This window comes from Mesoplodon bidens (genome assembly GCF_964165515.1).
Source record: "Mesoplodon bidens genome assembly, chromosome: 15".
Classification (NCBI taxonomy): Eukaryota; Metazoa; Chordata; class Mammalia; order Artiodactyla; family Ziphiidae; genus Mesoplodon; species Mesoplodon bidens.
The window spans coordinates 83,742,569-83,758,792 of record NC_138171.1 but is presented as its reverse complement, the minus strand read 5'-3'; the positions used below and the strand labels follow the sequence as shown (position 1 = coordinate 83,758,792).

Genomic DNA, 16,224 nt, shown 5'->3' with positions numbered 1-16,224 from the left:
TCCTACACACCGGCTGGGGCAACGGGAGCCTGGCTGAGCACTCCTGGGGCCCACGGAAGACCACGAGCTCGTGGCCCTAGGAAAGCACCCATGGTCACGGACCCCGGAGGCCACGTATGGCCGTCACAGCAAAACTGCACTACCTTGAGAGATGCCTTAAACTCCAGACACACACACACACACACACACACACACACACACACACACACACACACACACACACACACACACACACACACACACACACACACACACACACACACACACACACACACACACACACACACACACACACACACACACACACACACACACACACACACACCCCACCCCCCACCCCCCCGTTTGGTCTGGTCTTCCAGGGCACGGACTACAGCAACAGCGGGGTAACCAACAGCAAGGGTAAATTTTACCCCTTCGAGTTAATCTTGATCCTCCATGCTCACTGTTTGCTGTAACCCGCCTCTCATTCCTCACGTTCAGCCTAGGGGAGCCCAGCAATGGGGTTACTGGTTATCCTTCCTTCCTCCCCAAACCAGTAAGTGAGAACTCCGAGCAGATACCTTCCAACCACGTGCTGGAGAAAACTCCTGAGGCCTGAGTTTTGTTCCTGAAGGAAGAAAGGAGCCGTAACTGAAGCAGACAGACCCTGGGTGCCCTGCACAGGGTGGGGGGAGCGTCTGCAGCGTTTCTGCCAAAAGGAGCGCCTACAATTGTATCCAATCTTCTCACCAGGATCGCTGCGGACTGGGGAGGACATCTCCGAGGCTCACAGCTACTAAGTTTTAAAAATACAGTCCATAAAGTCTATGAAACTGTTTAGAAAAAATTTATTTGAACATATGGAAGGAAAACTTAGAGACCCCAATAAAACAGAGACGTTCCTTTCCCTACTGATGGGGGCCAGGCTCACAGGTTCCCCTGACCCGTGGGGACCAAGTGCTGGGGGAGAGCTTGCCATGCCGACGGCTCAGCCTTGCGCTCCCGGAGCCATGGGAGTGCCTTGTGTTCCTGGTGGGACACAGCCCGTCCACAAGGAGGGAAGCCAGACACGTGGACTCGCGGACGCTCCTCCTCCACCAGTGCTCCAACGGCACAGGCTCAGGGCGTGTGTCTGCAATGACACCCCAGACCACAGGCTCACGGCCCTGGCAGCTTTTAAAGATGCCCGCATCGCTCCGCAGAGGGCTGGACGTCTCCTTTCATCGATCCTATCTGGACTTTTACGAATGAGACAGGTAGGAGGCGCCTGGACGGCGACATCGCAGAACTTCCACACCGACCTGCTTCTGTGGTTCTGCAGCGAGGAAGGGCCGCCCGGCTGCCCCCCGAGCCCTCTCCTATGGATCGGTCGTCCTTTCCTGGGAAGGCTTCCTCCAACCAGGCATGGAAGGCACGGTGCCACTCAGCGGTTCGCGGGGGCCAGCCTAGCGGATGGGCCTGAACGGGAAGGTCATGCCTGAGATGAAGGTGTGCCCGGGGTGCGTGGGCAGGGCAGGGTGGGTGGCAGGGTGGGCCGGCACAGCCCCGTAGCCCAGCGGGGGTGTGTGGATGTGAGGGTAGAACCCGGGAGGGAGCGCCGCGTGTGGCGACTGTGGCACGGGGCCCGAGATCACCAGCTGGAGAAGGCTGCAAACACAAGGAGAAGGGTTAGGATGCGCTGGTGCCAACGGTGGCGTCCGCCCGACCCGTGGCGCTATGGGTGGGGGGCAGGCTAGGCTGCCGTGGTGGTCCTTGCTCCTGTGCCGGGACAGACACCAAGTTTCCAGGAAGGACGGAGGGTGGCTCGTGCCTGGGTAGCAGCAGGAGGGGGTGACCTGGAGGCAGCGGGATGTATTGACAGACTGGGGCCCGGAGAGGTGAGGGGCCGCAGTGGGAAAAGCCGGGATCCTTCCGGCAGCGACGGGGAGGGAGGGAGGGAGCCTGTAGTCCACAGAAGCTCCGGACACAGCTTGGCATCTGTGGCTTGGGGACCATGCAGGTGGGCACTGGTGTCAGCCTCACGTGTCCACACCTTCGGGGGTTGTGACGGAGGAGCCACAGCAAAAAGGACAGAGGGCCACGCTTCTCCAAGCCACTCCTAATGACCGAGTCCTAACTGAATTCCGAGCAAAGCCGCACAGAAGGTGGCTTTTCACATGACCCTGACGTCCGGAGTCCTCAGGAATGGCCCCGGCCTGGACCCAGCCCTCACCCACTTTCAGGGCCCCTTCCCGCCCCACGCCCACCCCCAGGAGCCTTAGTCCTCCCCCCACCCAACCCCCTCCCACCCTGGCCTGTGCTCTGCTCTCTGTGGCTCAGCACATCAACAGCCTCCGCCTCCAGGAAGTCTTCCCGCTCCTGAATTCAACGTCGCCTCCTATGCTAGTGCCTTCTGAGACCCCTTGAAGAGCTTCCTCTCGTCAGTCTCATCCTATCTAACGCCACCCTCCCCTCTCAGCACGATCGGCAGAGCGTCCTAACTTTCTCTCCACCTCTGGCTTGTCCGGACTCAGCCTGAAATAACCAACTCCCCCAGTTACGCCCCTTCAGGACAGAGGGCCCCTCCCCAGCCCTGCCCTCCTCCCGGATCCCCTGGCCTCTGTGCTTTGCTCTCCCAGCCTCACCCAGGGCCGTGGCTCCGGCTGGGTCCTGTCTCTCGAGTGTCTACACTGTCCCTCCACATCACCAAACCCCGTCTGCCAGGTCCCGTTCATGCCCACCACTTGCTCCTCAGCTTCCCGGTCCCACGAGGCCGCACCTTCCCTGCATGCTGTCCTGCTTGGCCCAGTGAAAGCCCACCCCGCTGGACCACTTCACCCTTGGGCGACTGACTACGGTCGGCTGCTTCCTGGAGCTCTGAGATGAAGCGGGGGGCGGGCCTAGGTCTTTGGCAGAGTGACCCTCACGCTCTCCCACCCACCAAGTACAAAGTCTGCTACCCTGGGCCCCCAGGAGGGGCCCAGGCAGTAAACCCAGGTGTGAAGAAAGCTGGTGCCTTTCAGTGGCTTGAAGCTCTTCTGACTCTTTTCACTACGTTTTAATAACTACTACGGTTTAATAACTCTGGGTAAGAAATTCAAGGAAAATAAGCAAACAAATAAGTAAGTCTGGGCTTTCCTGGTGGCGCAGTGGTTGGGAGTCCACCTGCCGGTGCAGGGGACACGGGTTCGTGCCCTGGTCTGGGAAGATCCCACATGCCGCGGAGCAGCTGGGCCCGTGAGCCATGGCCGCTGAGCCTGTGCGTCCGGAGCCTGTGCTCCGCAACGGGAGAGGCCACAACAGTGAGAGGCCCGCTACCGCAAAAAAAAAAAAAAAAAAAAAAGTAAGTCTAAGGAGGGAATACTGTGGAGGCAAAATGTAGGTCATATGCTCATTTGAACCTGCACACCCTGCCAGAGGGAGAAGGGGTTTCAGGAAGTTTCTGGTCTAGTCCAGAAGACAATTAACACAAAAGGAACAATCAGAAATCAAAGAGGTAGTCCAAGCGACTGTGGGCCACTCTTTCCCCATGTCAGTGTCAGGCTGCCCCCGGGGGACTGGGGCCCAGGGCTGTACCTCGAGGTAGCAGCTACAGGCCCCGGTGGGGGGTGTCCCTCCGGGCTGTTAGAAGTTCCAGAGGATTCCCACGGGGACCCCTAGTTATAACACTGGGATGATAAACGATTCATACCCTATCACGATTTTAATGCCCTGAAAACATTAAACGTTAAATAAAAGCTGTGCGCAAAGAAGGAAAAGGTTACAAAGGGATTAGTGCAAGGAGCTGAAGAGGTGCCACTTGCACTGACGATGTCCTCAGACGCAGGAGACCTTCTTGGAGGGAAGAAAGGAAAGAAGGAAGGGACGGAGACAGGGAGACAAAGGCGCAGTGTGGGCTCCCGAGGGCGAGGTGGCCTCTGGACAAGCGGTCCACCCTGCTGATGTCACGTCTCAAGGTGGACCATTCGGTTGCTCCAGAAACCCCCGTTTAACCACCCAGAGGCCTGCCTGGAGCTGCCTGCCGCTTGGAGCCCGACGCCAAGCTCCCGGCCCTCTGGCTGCAGCTCCCCTCCTGTCAGCCCAGGAAGTAGCATCTGGCCCATCTTCTGGCCTCAGATTAAGCCTCTGCTCAGCCTGCCACACCTGCCCCACTCCCGGGCCCCGGCAGGGCTGGTGGGTCAGGCCCTGGGCGGCTGGGAGCACACACAGTGCCGAGGGGCCCGGTGGGCTTGCTCACCCTCTGTCCGCACTGCCCGCCAGCGCCGGCCCTGGAGCCCCACTATCCACCTTAGAAACCAGTGCGACCCTCTGCAGAAAGAACTCGGCTCTCTTCATTCCTGTAAACCCTGCCCAGGTGCACACAGCAGGGAGCAGGGCAGTTCTGCCTTCAACTATAAACTATAGTTTCAACTATAAAATCTCCTCGCACGGTGGCCACAATGACTGTTTTTAGTGGACACATAATGTTCCATCCTTCTGATGTATCACTACTAACTTACTAAGTATCCCCATGCTGTGGGATGGTTAGCTTGTTTCTGACTTTTGCTACTGAGAAGACTGCCTTTGCATGAAACATTTTTGTGCACATAGCTTTTTGCTTCTTAGCTTCAGTGAAATTAATTCGATTAAGAGAAACTCGTTACACAAATAACAGTAAAAGTTACAGCAGCTAACACTTCTTAGGTTATTTACATATCAAGTACCATTCTACGTGTTTTCTATGTTTTTACTCAATTAATCCTCACAAAACTCCTATGACGGGAGCAGGGCGGGGGAGGCAGGGGGACCCGAGGCAGGTACTATTGTTTTCTTGATTTTATAGAGAAAACAGAGGTAGTGGGCACTTGCCCAGGGTCTTACAGATAGGAAGTAGTAGGGGTGGAATTCTCACCAGAAGCTGCTATGACCACACAGTTCCTGCTTTTCACCATTACCACTGCTTCCCTCAAATTAGGACAATAACCACCACTTACGGAGAGACGCCCGTGTGCCGTGGACAAAGAACTTTGCAAACACCACCTCATTTAAACCTCACTACGAGCCTGTGAGGCAGGTGAATTACAGTCCCCATTTTACAAGGGGGGAAACCAAGGCAAAAGAGTCAGCCCCGGCGTCACAGCAAAGCACAGACACAACCCCGCTCAGGACCCCGTCTGTGCCACCCGAGACCACGGCGCTGGCCTAACCGACACAGTATTTCCCTAAGGGCTGTGCAATCGATGTCGCCAACAGTGTGCCACATCACCACGACCCACACGCACGCTGACGTGGTGAGCAGTACAGGCCCCCCGAGTTTGCTCCGCTTCTTCCGTGACACCCAGAGGGACGGCCGCGTTTCCTACCTCGTTGACGGACCCCCTGCTTGAGCCTCCTCTCCGGTGCCAATGCTATCACATGCACGCCCCCGCGGACTGTCCGGTTCTGGGGGGCCCCTCACTCACGGACGCTCTAGACCCTGCAGACCAGCTCTCCCCAGGAAGCCAGGACAAGGGGTCTGCCCTGCTTTGCACCCCACCACTCCCGCACCCACCCCCGCACCCACCCAGCTAGAAGTCTTGGGAGGGTACCTACTTATTATGGGGCAGCCGGGAGCACAGGGTTCTCAGGTCATCTGAAATGAAGGAGACACAGAATTAAGGGACGGCCTGAAGATGACGAGGTGAGAGGTTTGCTTTTGTTCAAGGATGCTAGCAAGACAGTAACAGTCCCTCATGCTCAGCTTCCTAGCATCATTTAGAAGCGGGGCGTTTTCTTCAATTTTTGCCTTAACACACACCCTCAACAGAAGACGTCACTTTGGAAAGGGGGCAGCTCTACTGGCAATTTGTCAGATGGCTGGGAAAAGGCCCAGAGACAACAGATCAGACGCCCAAGGCTAAGAGCGAGATAAGAGGGAAACCCGTCTCCAGGGACTCCTGCATGGGCCTCAGGCAACGTCTGTGAGTCAGCAGTCAACAAGCAAACAGAAGGGTGTCATGAGCATCAGATCATTCTTCTGGGCGAGTTCGAGCACTGAAATGCAGAACTAAGGAGCCCTCTGAACAGGTGATGGGAATGCTTCCTGCACTTAAACAGGTGCATTTCATTGTATGTAAATTATGCCGCAATGGAAAAGAACTGCAGAAAAAGAAAAGATTCCCTAAGAGGAAGGAGATTAAGCCATTATTATCTGTGCTCTGGAGGCATCCCCAGGCCTGGGCAAAACAGCCAGGAGACACCCAGATGCCACGCCACAGGATTCTACCTGGGCGCATCCTGCAACTTCCGCTCACCTACCCTGCGTTCACTGAGAGGAAAGAAGTCCTAAAAGCGGAACACAGTCCTTGTCCAGGAGCCCCTATTTTCCTTCCGACGGGTGGTGGTGACCCGCCCCAGGGAGGCCTGGCCAGGCAATCACCCACCTCTCGTGCATAGCAGGGCTCCAGAGGCCATGGCCACCTGCAGAGCCTGTGCCAGCCGGTCCAGGGAGAGCTCAATCTCCTGAGAGGCGTTGAGGGGGTTCAGTTCATCCGCCAATCTGTTGATCTCCTCCACCAGCGGGACCATGTGGTCAAACAGGATGAGCCCCAGGCGGCCGTACAGGTTCTTCTCAGTCAAGTGCACCTGGAGCATCATGAGGACCTGCAGGACGCTGAGGTGGAGCTTTGAGTACAAGAGGTGGGAATCTCTGTCCATCCCCCCCGAGTCCTTGGTGACTTTGGCAGTGACGTGGCCATTAGCTAAGGGGGGCTTCTTCTTCCGTTTATAAGCCAGAGGGGCCTTCACACACCAGCGGATCAATCCAGTGAGCGGGGTGAGCTCTAAAAATCCTATGGGGAGATTGGCTGCGATTGGAGTATTTAAAAAAGTGATGAGAATCAACCTCGGGTCCTCAAAAATCCAGTTGACAATCATCTCAAGCAAGTCCAGCGGTGGGATGAGATCGTCTGCAACACAAAGTCAGAAGGGTCTTCAGCCCCACGGACAGGAGACAGGGAAAGACAGACCTTCAAGCTCACAGTACTCATCACCCCACATCCAGGCGACACACCTCTGTCCTCACCTACCCTCTGGCTCCTTTCCTGGAACGTCCCCTCCGAGAGGGCTGGGCTCTCATCCGACTTAGGAAAGCCTGGCCATGGTTGGACTCAACACATTAAGCCAACAATTCCCTAGAACTCCATTATGCCTTGTGATCCTATGTGTCAATTTAAATAAAAGTCCACTATCAATGTCCAGAACTACCTCCACCACACTTCATCCCTTCCCTTGTGAGTAGGTTTCATCCCTGTGTTTGGTGTCCCCTCAGTGGTACGGTGACAGCTACGGTGGCCTTCAGGGAGCAGCTCAGAGTCCAGACAATGATCTGTCAGCTGCCAGGAGCCATCCCAGCCTCAAACCTGGAACCTCTAAGCGAGGCCTGGCCTCCTCTGATTCCTGAGATCTAGTACATTCTATGGCAAGACAGAGAACAGTAACTTTAAAAACAAAAGTTGACATTTATTCTGAGTTTATGACGTGCCAGGCACCGGGCTAAGTCCTAACACAGATGAACTCACTTAATCCTCAAACAAACCAACTATTATATAGAGAATGAGGAAACTGAGGCACAGAGATGTTAAATCATTTTCTCCAGACTCATTAAAACTAGGTGGTGGGGGCTTCCCTGGTGGTGCAGTGGTTGAGAGTCCGCCTGCCGATGCAGGGGACATGGGTTCGTGCCCCAGTCCGGGAAGATCCCACATGCCACGGAGCGGCTGGGCCCGTGAGCCATGGCTGCTGAGCCTGCGCGTCCGGAGCCTGTGCTCCGCAACGGGAGAGGCCACAACAGTGAGAGGCCCGAGTATCGCAAAAAAAAAAACAAAAAAAAACTACGTGGTGGGCCCAGACCTGACCCCAGGGGGCCCAGCTCTTACCACTAGGCTACACCGCTCGTCCTGGGGTCAGCGGATACTGCCCTTAGGCTGTCTGTGTGCGTGGGAGCGGGTCCCCAGCCTCCCGCCTCTGGGGCTGTGCACACCTCAGCTCATGAAGAAGCTGGGGATGACGGAGCCCCTTCCAGGCTGCTGAGGTCCAGGGCCAAGCATGAGAAGAGAGAGTCAGGGGCAGAGGGAGCCCGGTGTTGGTGTGAAGCCTCCAACTGCTCTTCCTCGGGAGACACCGGCCTTTCCCCTGGGACTGTCTACTGCTTGGGGGCTGACCCACGCCCTTCCCTTCTGCTACGAAATGACGGTGACAAGAGGGAGTTGTCATCTATGACCTTTACTTGGCAAAATCAACAGTGGTGACCCTGTGTCTGGCCCCTTGACTCCCCGAAACGTTTCTGTCTGGGACACGCCAGTCTCAGGCCCACTCCTCCAGCAACCCAGCCCTTTCCCCGCCCCACACACGTCTAGCTGGGGCATCTCCGGAGCCTGAAGGCGGCATATGCACACATGCTGTGTACACGTGCGCTCGGTGAGTACACGTGAGCGTGTACTTGCGCGAATAATCTCCACAACCTTTGTGTGCAGAGACCCAAGTTCCCTGTGACACTGGGGCAAGAGGGTGTTCTGTTCAGTTAGGTGAGCCCCTTTCGTTTCTCAGCTTTGGAGGCACAGACGCCCGTGAGCCACAGCACCAAGAGCAGCGGCAAGCACCCTGCTGCCAGCGGACTCAGGCCCACCCTCTGGGTCACCACCATGGAGCCAGGGATTTCCGTATCTCCAACCTCATCCAATTGTACATATAAATGCATAGCTCTTTCTGTGTCAATCCTACCTCGACAGAGTGGTTTAAAGAAAAGACTGACATGTCAGACTGGCAAATTGACTTAAGAGAAAAATACCACGTCTCATGTCCATCCTAGAATGTTAGTGGTATTTTCTGAACGTTATTTCCTTCTCCACATGTTCACGAATCCATTCCCAACGTTAAGGCCAACTTCTGTCCTTGCTGCCCTGGAATAACCGATGACTTGAAAGAGAAACTACAATGCTGCAAATCTTTCCTATGGGAACACAAAAGACCTAAATACGTTCCTAGCTATTAAGGGCTCTTGAGAAGCCTCTTAAGAGAGCGCCAGGGAAGACTCCACTCCAGCAGCGGGGCGCCCACAAGCCCTGCCACCCACCCCAGCGAGCGGCATGCAGCGACGAAAGCAAAGTATGCAATTACACGCGGGTATGATACGCACTTAAACGTTCATGGTAGGTCCATGCGAACTTTCTCAAGAGAACTAAAAAGTCTAACGGCAAGGAAAAGAGTTACAAATAAAAGGAGAATCATATACAATCAGGGTGCTGGCAGGAGACCAATGCTGGACTGAACAAAAGTGGAGAATGCTGCTAAGGCTTTCCAGCAGCTGGGTTAGCTATTAAACCAGGAGAAGAAAGGTTACCTGCCAGCCCTCTGGGCGGCCAGAGCTGAGGGCAGAGGAGGAACCTGAACTAGAACAGAGGGCTTCGGGTCTGCCTCTGCAGAGAAAGCTGCTCACGAGGGCGAGGCCTGTACCTTCCCCAAATGCAAAGCGAGGGCAGCAGCCCTAGCCAGGGGCCGCAAGGGCTGTGGGGGTCATTCAAGGACACAGATGTAGAAGGACTCAGGGCTTGTCAATCCACGTTCCTTGGAACCCACTCCTGGGGGAGGAAAGTGGGCAGCAGGGCCCAGGGGGTGGGGTCTGAGACCCCTGCCACAATTCAACCAGAGCTGGTCGACTTCTCTTGGTTTTCTTTATTGGGGGTCCAGAGGGCTCTGCTGCTGGACAGGGACGACGGACGTGGGCTTCTCCCAGCTGAAGTCAAATGCCATCTAATGGCGTCCCTGAGGCCCTCTCCTAGTACCTTGCTAAGGAAGTCTCAGAACATCACCCACAGTCCAACAGACACGCTTGCCTCCCAGCACAGGAAGGACACATCACGGCCTGGGTAATATTGTTGCCACAAATGTTTAACTTGAACCTTTCATAAGGAAACAGACAAAACTAAATTGAGGGCTTCCCTGGTGGCACAGTGGTCGGGAGTCTGCCTGCCGATGCAGGGGACGCGGGTTCGTGCCCCGGTCTGGGGGGATCCCACATGCCGCAGAGCGCCTGGGCCCCTGAGCCATGGGTGAGCCATGGCCGCTGGGCCTGCGCGTCTGGAGCCTGTGCTCTGCGGTGGGAGAGGCCGCAGTGGTGAGAGGCCCGCGTACCGCAAAAAAAAAAAAAAAAAAAAAAAAAAAAACTAAATTGAGGGACATTTTGCAAAACAACAGGGCTGAGCTCTCAAAAAATGTCAGTATCAGAGATTTTTTTAAAGGCTGGGAACTGTTTTATTTTATTTTTTTTAAACATCTTTATTGGAGTATAATTGCTTTACAGTGGTGTGTTAGTTCCTGCTGTATAACAAAGTCAATCAGCTATACATGTACATATATCCCCATATCTCCTCACTCTTGCATCTCCCTCCCACCTTCCCTATCCCACCCCTCTAGGTGGTCACAAAGCACCGAGCTGATCTCCCTGTGCTATGCGGCTGCTTCCCACTAGCTCTCTATTTTACATTTGGTAGTGCCTATACGTCCGTGCCACTCTCTCACTTCGTCCCAGCTTACCCTTCCCCCTCCCTGTGTCCTCAATTCCATTCTCTACGTCTGTGTGGGAACTATTTTAAAAGGACCAAAGTGACATAACAACTATGTATGAGCCTTGACTGGATCCTGAATTCTCCTGGTCCCTCAAAAGGGGGGAAAAAGGCTATAAAAGACATTATTCAGATGATCAAGGAAATCTGAACAACAGCTATATATGAGATCAAAGTATTCTGTCAGTATTTAATTTCTTACATGTGATAATGATATCATGTTTGTGTAAGGGAATGTTCTTGTTCTTAGATACACATTTAAGTACTTGGTACCTGACACTGGCAACAAACTCAAGGGTTCAGGAAAAAAATACTTGTGAGTGTGTATGTGGAGAGAAGGGGAAAGAAAGAGAGAGCAAAAGGAAAAGAGAAAAAAAAGAATATATGGCAAATGTTAATAACTGGTGAACCTCGGTGAGAGATACACAAACCTTTGTTGTAATATTCTTGCAGCTTTCCTGAAGTTTTGCAATTTTTCAAAATAAAAAGTCGGGAATAAAAAAGCAAGTCATGGGGACTTCCCCGGTGGCCCACTGGTTAGGATGCTGTGCTTCCAATGCAGGGACCACGGGTTCAGTCCCTGCTTGGGGAACTAAGACCACACATGCTGAGTGGTGTGTTCCCCAACCGCCCCCCCCCCAAAAAAAAGCAGGTCATGTCTGGGGAGAAAGCTACATCTGTCCCAGACACCAGACCCTTGCTTATTAGCTGTCTGCCACCTGGACCATTCTGAGTCAGGCAAATGGGACTCGCTAAGGAAAGTTCCTTGTTAGCAAATTCCAGAGGTACAGGTGGCCCATCCCTTTAGCTTTCAGCCTGAAATAAAATACACATTTCAGAGAGAGAAAAAAAAGAAAAAAAGGCCATCCGCTGGCTGGGTGTTCAGTGCAAATACAACTAGCAATCGGCCGAAGCCTCTTTAATGGTAACCATCTGCTTAAAGTTTACCTGACGACAGGTCATACAGCGCGGTGACTGAGGTTATGAACTGGCAGCAGAAGCGAGGGCTGGCACTGAATATCTGCTTCAGCGTCTGAACGGATCCCGGCACCAGACAGCAATAGTCATCCACGAGGGCCCTGGCTAACCGCACACAGTAGACCACAGGCGTCCGCTGGAAAGAAGCCACAGTCCATGTAACTACAGGTGTCGTGAGCCAGGAGACTAGCAACTATGTACACATGGTGAAAATCAGAACTGGCAGAACCCCTTCCAAGAGGGGAAGACGACGTTAACAGCTTACTTTGAAGCAGAGGTTGGCAAATGAAAGCCCACAGACCAAATCCACCCTGCCACCTCTTTTTGTAAATAAAGTTTTATTGAAACACAGCCCTGCTCACGTGTTTGCTACTGTCTCAGGCTGCTCCTGCACTACAAGGGCACAGCTGAGTAGGGGTGACAGAGATTATATGACCCGAGGGACTTCCCTGTGGTGGTCCAGTGGTTAAGACTCCACGCTCCCAGTACAGGGGGCCCGGGTTCGATCCCTGGTCAGGGAACTAGATCCTGCATGCCACAACTAAAGATCCCGCACGTGGCGAAAAAGATCCCGCATGCGGCGACAAAGATCCCGCATGCAGCAACTAAGACCCGGAGCAGCCAAATAAATAAATATTAAAAAAAAAAAGAGAGAGAGAGATTATATGACCCAAAAAGCCTAAAATGTTTACTATCTTGCCCTTTACATGAAAGGCCTGCCGACCTTTGAAGTTTACTTCAGAAAAAATCATTCCTGACTTCAAGTGAGGAAACGACAATTTTTGTAACCCTACAGGTGAGACTCCAAAGGTAAAAATTAACAGTTGGTACCACTTTGATGTGACTTAGGAGAGTCTGTGAACTATCACATGATTTAGAGCAGTACTTTCTCAAATTTTCCTACAATCCTTTCCTATTACGAACTCCATTAATACTTTTGAACCCTACATCACCACCCTCCCGTCTTTTTCCTTCCCAGTCAGATGCCCATCTGTAGCCACATTTAACCGTTGTTCGGGATGCTACAGTTTCAGGGCTACAACACGGCCTGCAGGGCAAACTGCAAGGAGGCATCAGGCCAGATTGTTCATTCACGCACCAAACCAGCCATCTCCACCCTTTCCTCTGGAGGAAGCTGCAGCCCTACACCCCAGTGTGGCAAACCCTGACCCAAGCCACAAGACCCTTTCCTGTTGTTAACATCTGCTTTCACTTTGCCAAAATGCCAGCGCAACAGCACCATGAGAGATAAATGGAAAATTATATGATGAATTTCAAGATGCTAAACTTGACTTCATCAGGTTGTCAAGGGATAGAGATAATCTTGACATTAAATACAACACACAAGATTTATTCAGGTGTCCCAGAAATCAGAATGGTGGCCATTAAGGTATAGATTCCCTTGAGATTTACCTGTGTATCACAAAGAACAAAATATATTTTTACTAGCCAAATTTTAAAGATAAATAAGATCACAGGAAAAACATTTAAATAAATTGAAAAAAGCCCAAATGATGTCAAGTCTTTGGGAATGAAGCAGGTTTGAAAAACTGAATGTAGTGAATTTTGTTAGATTAGCTGAGGATCATGTTAATCAAAAATTTGAGTTAATAATTACTGTAAGTGGATTATGAATTTTTCAACAACTCTGAGTAACAAAAGAGCAAAACAGATCTTCCAAAAAACTATCTAACACGAAGTCTACTACGAAAATATTTTTTTTTTTTAAAGCTATTTAAAAACACTATAGAAGGCTCCTATGTCCATATCCATTAGAAGAGCCGTCAGCTTTGAAATGGCACCCTGGAACAACTCCCATGTTTACTGATCTAACTGTATAAAAAACAAGCAAACATTGTCACAGTTTGACACATAGTGACCTTTAAAAAAAAAAGAATCCAATCTTTGAGACTGCATGCATAGCTGTTTTCAAAATCCTACCTTATTGTTTTCAACTAAGAAAAATGATTTTTCACTTATTCTGAAGATGGAGCCTTCATTCACCGTTACAAACTACTGTTTTCCCAAGAATGGTGATCACCTGTATATATAGGTGTGGGCTATCAGCATACAGGGCAGAAACATCAAGGAGATAACATGTGGAAAATACCTCTCCAGAAATCCAATTAAATTAAACTTCCTGACACAAAACACCTCTTCAGAGACTCTCAGAGACGCTATCTCTAGAGACGTACCTGGAGCCAGGAGGCTGCACACTCCAACACTGGGATTCGACACACAGCCACTGCCATGGAGACCAGCTTTCCCAACAAGCTCATTCGGCTGTCATCGGCTTTGTTCCCTTGGGGGCTGAAAAGGGATGAGAAAATAATCTGCCGGACAGAGTCCTTGGTTTGCTCCTGGAAATAACTGCACATGATTTCAAGGAGTTGGAGCTCCTGAAGTGAATTCAATCTCTGTAAAACAAATCCAGGAGAAGCGATGAGAAATTCAGCCTATTAATTTCACACAGTGAGAAAACAGAAAACACTGGTTACACCAGGGAACTTTTCACCTCCCTAAAGCCCGGGTCCCACGGAGTAGAACTCTCTACTGTTAATCTCAAGAAATACCATTCTACGTCATTATGCATCACCCTAGGGGGCTCAGGAGGACCTACAGCGGTTTGAGATTCTCGGTAACAGGACTTTAAAGTCTCTTCCTTTATTTAACACCATTGAGACATGGTTGTCACAAGCCCCGCAAAACGGGCATTTTGGCTGCTGCTGAAGGAGCAAGGCCAAGGGCGAGGAGGGAGACCCCGATCCGAAGAGCGTTTGGGGTCTGGCCGACGCTTGTCACCGAGAAGGAAAAAGGAACCGGAGTTTACTTATCGGGGACGCGGCAGCCGGACGCCCGGCGCACCTTGGGCTGCGCGCCGCGCTCCTTGGGCACCTGGAACACGAACTCCTCGAGCAGCTCCACAGGGCCCTTGTCCACGATGGGCAGCGGCGCGCTCTGCAACTGGCTGCTGAAGTAGATGTCCAGGTGGTACAGCACCTCCTTGGCGGCGCTGAGCGCGTCGCGGCGCAGGAGCGAGTGGCGGATGTCGCTCATGGTGCCACCTCTGCGGCCGGGGCGCCGGGAGCGTGGCGGGACTTCCGCCCCGGGCCCCGCGGACGCGCCCGCCGCTGCCGAGACAAAGAGGCCGCGAGTCGGCCTCCGCCCGCCGACCCTGGGTCTGGGCCGCGGCGCCCGCCCGCTCCCCGCTCCCCGTTCGGGCCCGCTCAGGGGGCCACCGCCGCCGCCGGCGACCAGCGGGCGCCCCGGGTGTGCGACTCCGGCACCACCAAGATCCCTGGGAACCCGATGCCGCGGAGTCGAAAGGCGGCGGATGCCGAGCGCGGCAACGGCGGCCCGCAAGGGCCAAGCGCAGGCGGTGGCGAGGGCCCGCCCCTTGAGGGCGCCCCCTGGCGGCTTGGCCCGCGGGAGCGGCAGGGCCCCGCCCCTGAACCCCGCCCCTGGGCCCCGCGACCGCCGAGCGGCCGAGCTGGGGGCCACATACACCAGAGAACGCACTCTAGGTCTTGTGCGCGCCCCCCAGCCCCGCAAGGCCCGCCCGGATCTCCCCTTGCTTTCTCTGCGCGGCGTTCAAAGCCTACACATGTGATTTCATGGAGCTTTTCCAAGGATAGGGTTGTGGTGCAGGGCCGTGGCTCAGGCCCCAGCCGTTCATCTTTAACGTTGTATCTAGTCTGAACTCGGGGCTGCGACGACAAATGATGCCTGCCTACCTGCGAGTCCCTATTCCCCAGCCCCCTCCAGATGGGCCCCGCCTAGCCTGGGAGGGCCATAGGAATCAGGTCTCCTGCGCCTGACCTCTAAGACCTCAAAACCTCAAAACCCTCAGCACTTTCTGTGAATCTCTTTTTCTGCATTCATCTCTCTGCAATGAATGAACAGCGGGGTTAGCCTGGGATTTTAAAAACGGCAGAAATGACTTGAATGTGGCCACAAGAGGCCAGTGGAGGGCAGGCCAGAGGCCACAGGAATGAGCCTTCTGTAAAAGGTCCATACTGGCCTGAGGGTGGGCCTAGGAGAGGATGCTGGGTGTGGTCAAGGAGAGGAAAAAAGCCAAGGCCTTTCCCAGGGAAAGATGGAAAGGACATTAAAGAGGGTGCAGCTGGGGCAACTTCAAGTCACGGAGACCCTCCTGCATATCAGGGGACACAGCCATAAGGCCCCTCCTGTCCAGGAGCCCAGTGGGAGACCAAGGTCAACTGGAACCTCTGGGAATTCACCTTTGAGCCCCATGGCACCAGGACTTCAGAGATGCTCCACTCCAGCCGGCTGAATGAACAGAGGATGAGCAAGGGGTATTTCTGCCCCAGGGTTTATTAGCATGGCACCTGGCAAGGCTTAGGCACTCAGTAAACACTAGTTTTCCCCTCCCTTCCTTAGCTACTGAGAACCAATTCATAAACACAGAGGAAACCGGGAAAAAAGAAATAAACCAATGCTTAGAAAGTAAGTATCCAGGACTCCCCTGGTGGTGCAGTGGTTAAGAATCTGCCTGCCAGTGCAGGGGACATGGGTTCGAGCCCTGGTCCGGGATGATCCCACATGCCACGGAGCAACTAAGCCCGTGCGCCACAAGTACTGAGCCTGCACTCTAGAGCCCACGAGCCGCAACTACTGAAGCCCGCGCGCCTAGAGCCCGTGCTCCGCAATAAATAAAGCCACCACTCGACGCAACTAGAGAAAG

At 53.4% G+C, this 16,224-nt stretch overlaps 1 protein-coding gene across 5 annotated transcripts; it reads right to left on the bottom strand.

The window, feature by feature from the left end:
• Positions 1–813: 813 nt before the first annotated feature.
• INTS15 (integrator complex subunit 15) lies at positions 814–14,883 on the bottom strand. 5 transcript variants are annotated; one of them, XM_081256405.1, is made up of 6 exons: positions 14,385–14,883; positions 13,715–13,936; positions 11,490–11,655; positions 6,363–6,887; positions 5,533–5,572; positions 814–1,629 (listed from the first exon to the last, which is right to left on the bottom strand). In XM_081256405.1, exons 1-6 carry the CDS (start codon positions 14,574–14,576, stop codon positions 1,428–1,430), a joined length of 1,347 nt encoding a protein of 448 aa, XP_081112531.1. In that variant the 5' UTR covers positions 14,577–14,883; the 3' UTR covers positions 814–1,427. The 5 variants fall into 5 exon arrangements, with proteins under 5 accessions (XP_081112531.1, XP_081112528.1, XP_081112529.1 ...); XM_081256402.1 differs by having other exon boundaries at positions 814–1,440; positions 14,385–14,709; XM_081256403.1 differs by having other exon boundaries at positions 814–1,114; positions 14,385–14,709.
• Positions 14,884–16,224: the final 1,341 nt, after the last annotated feature.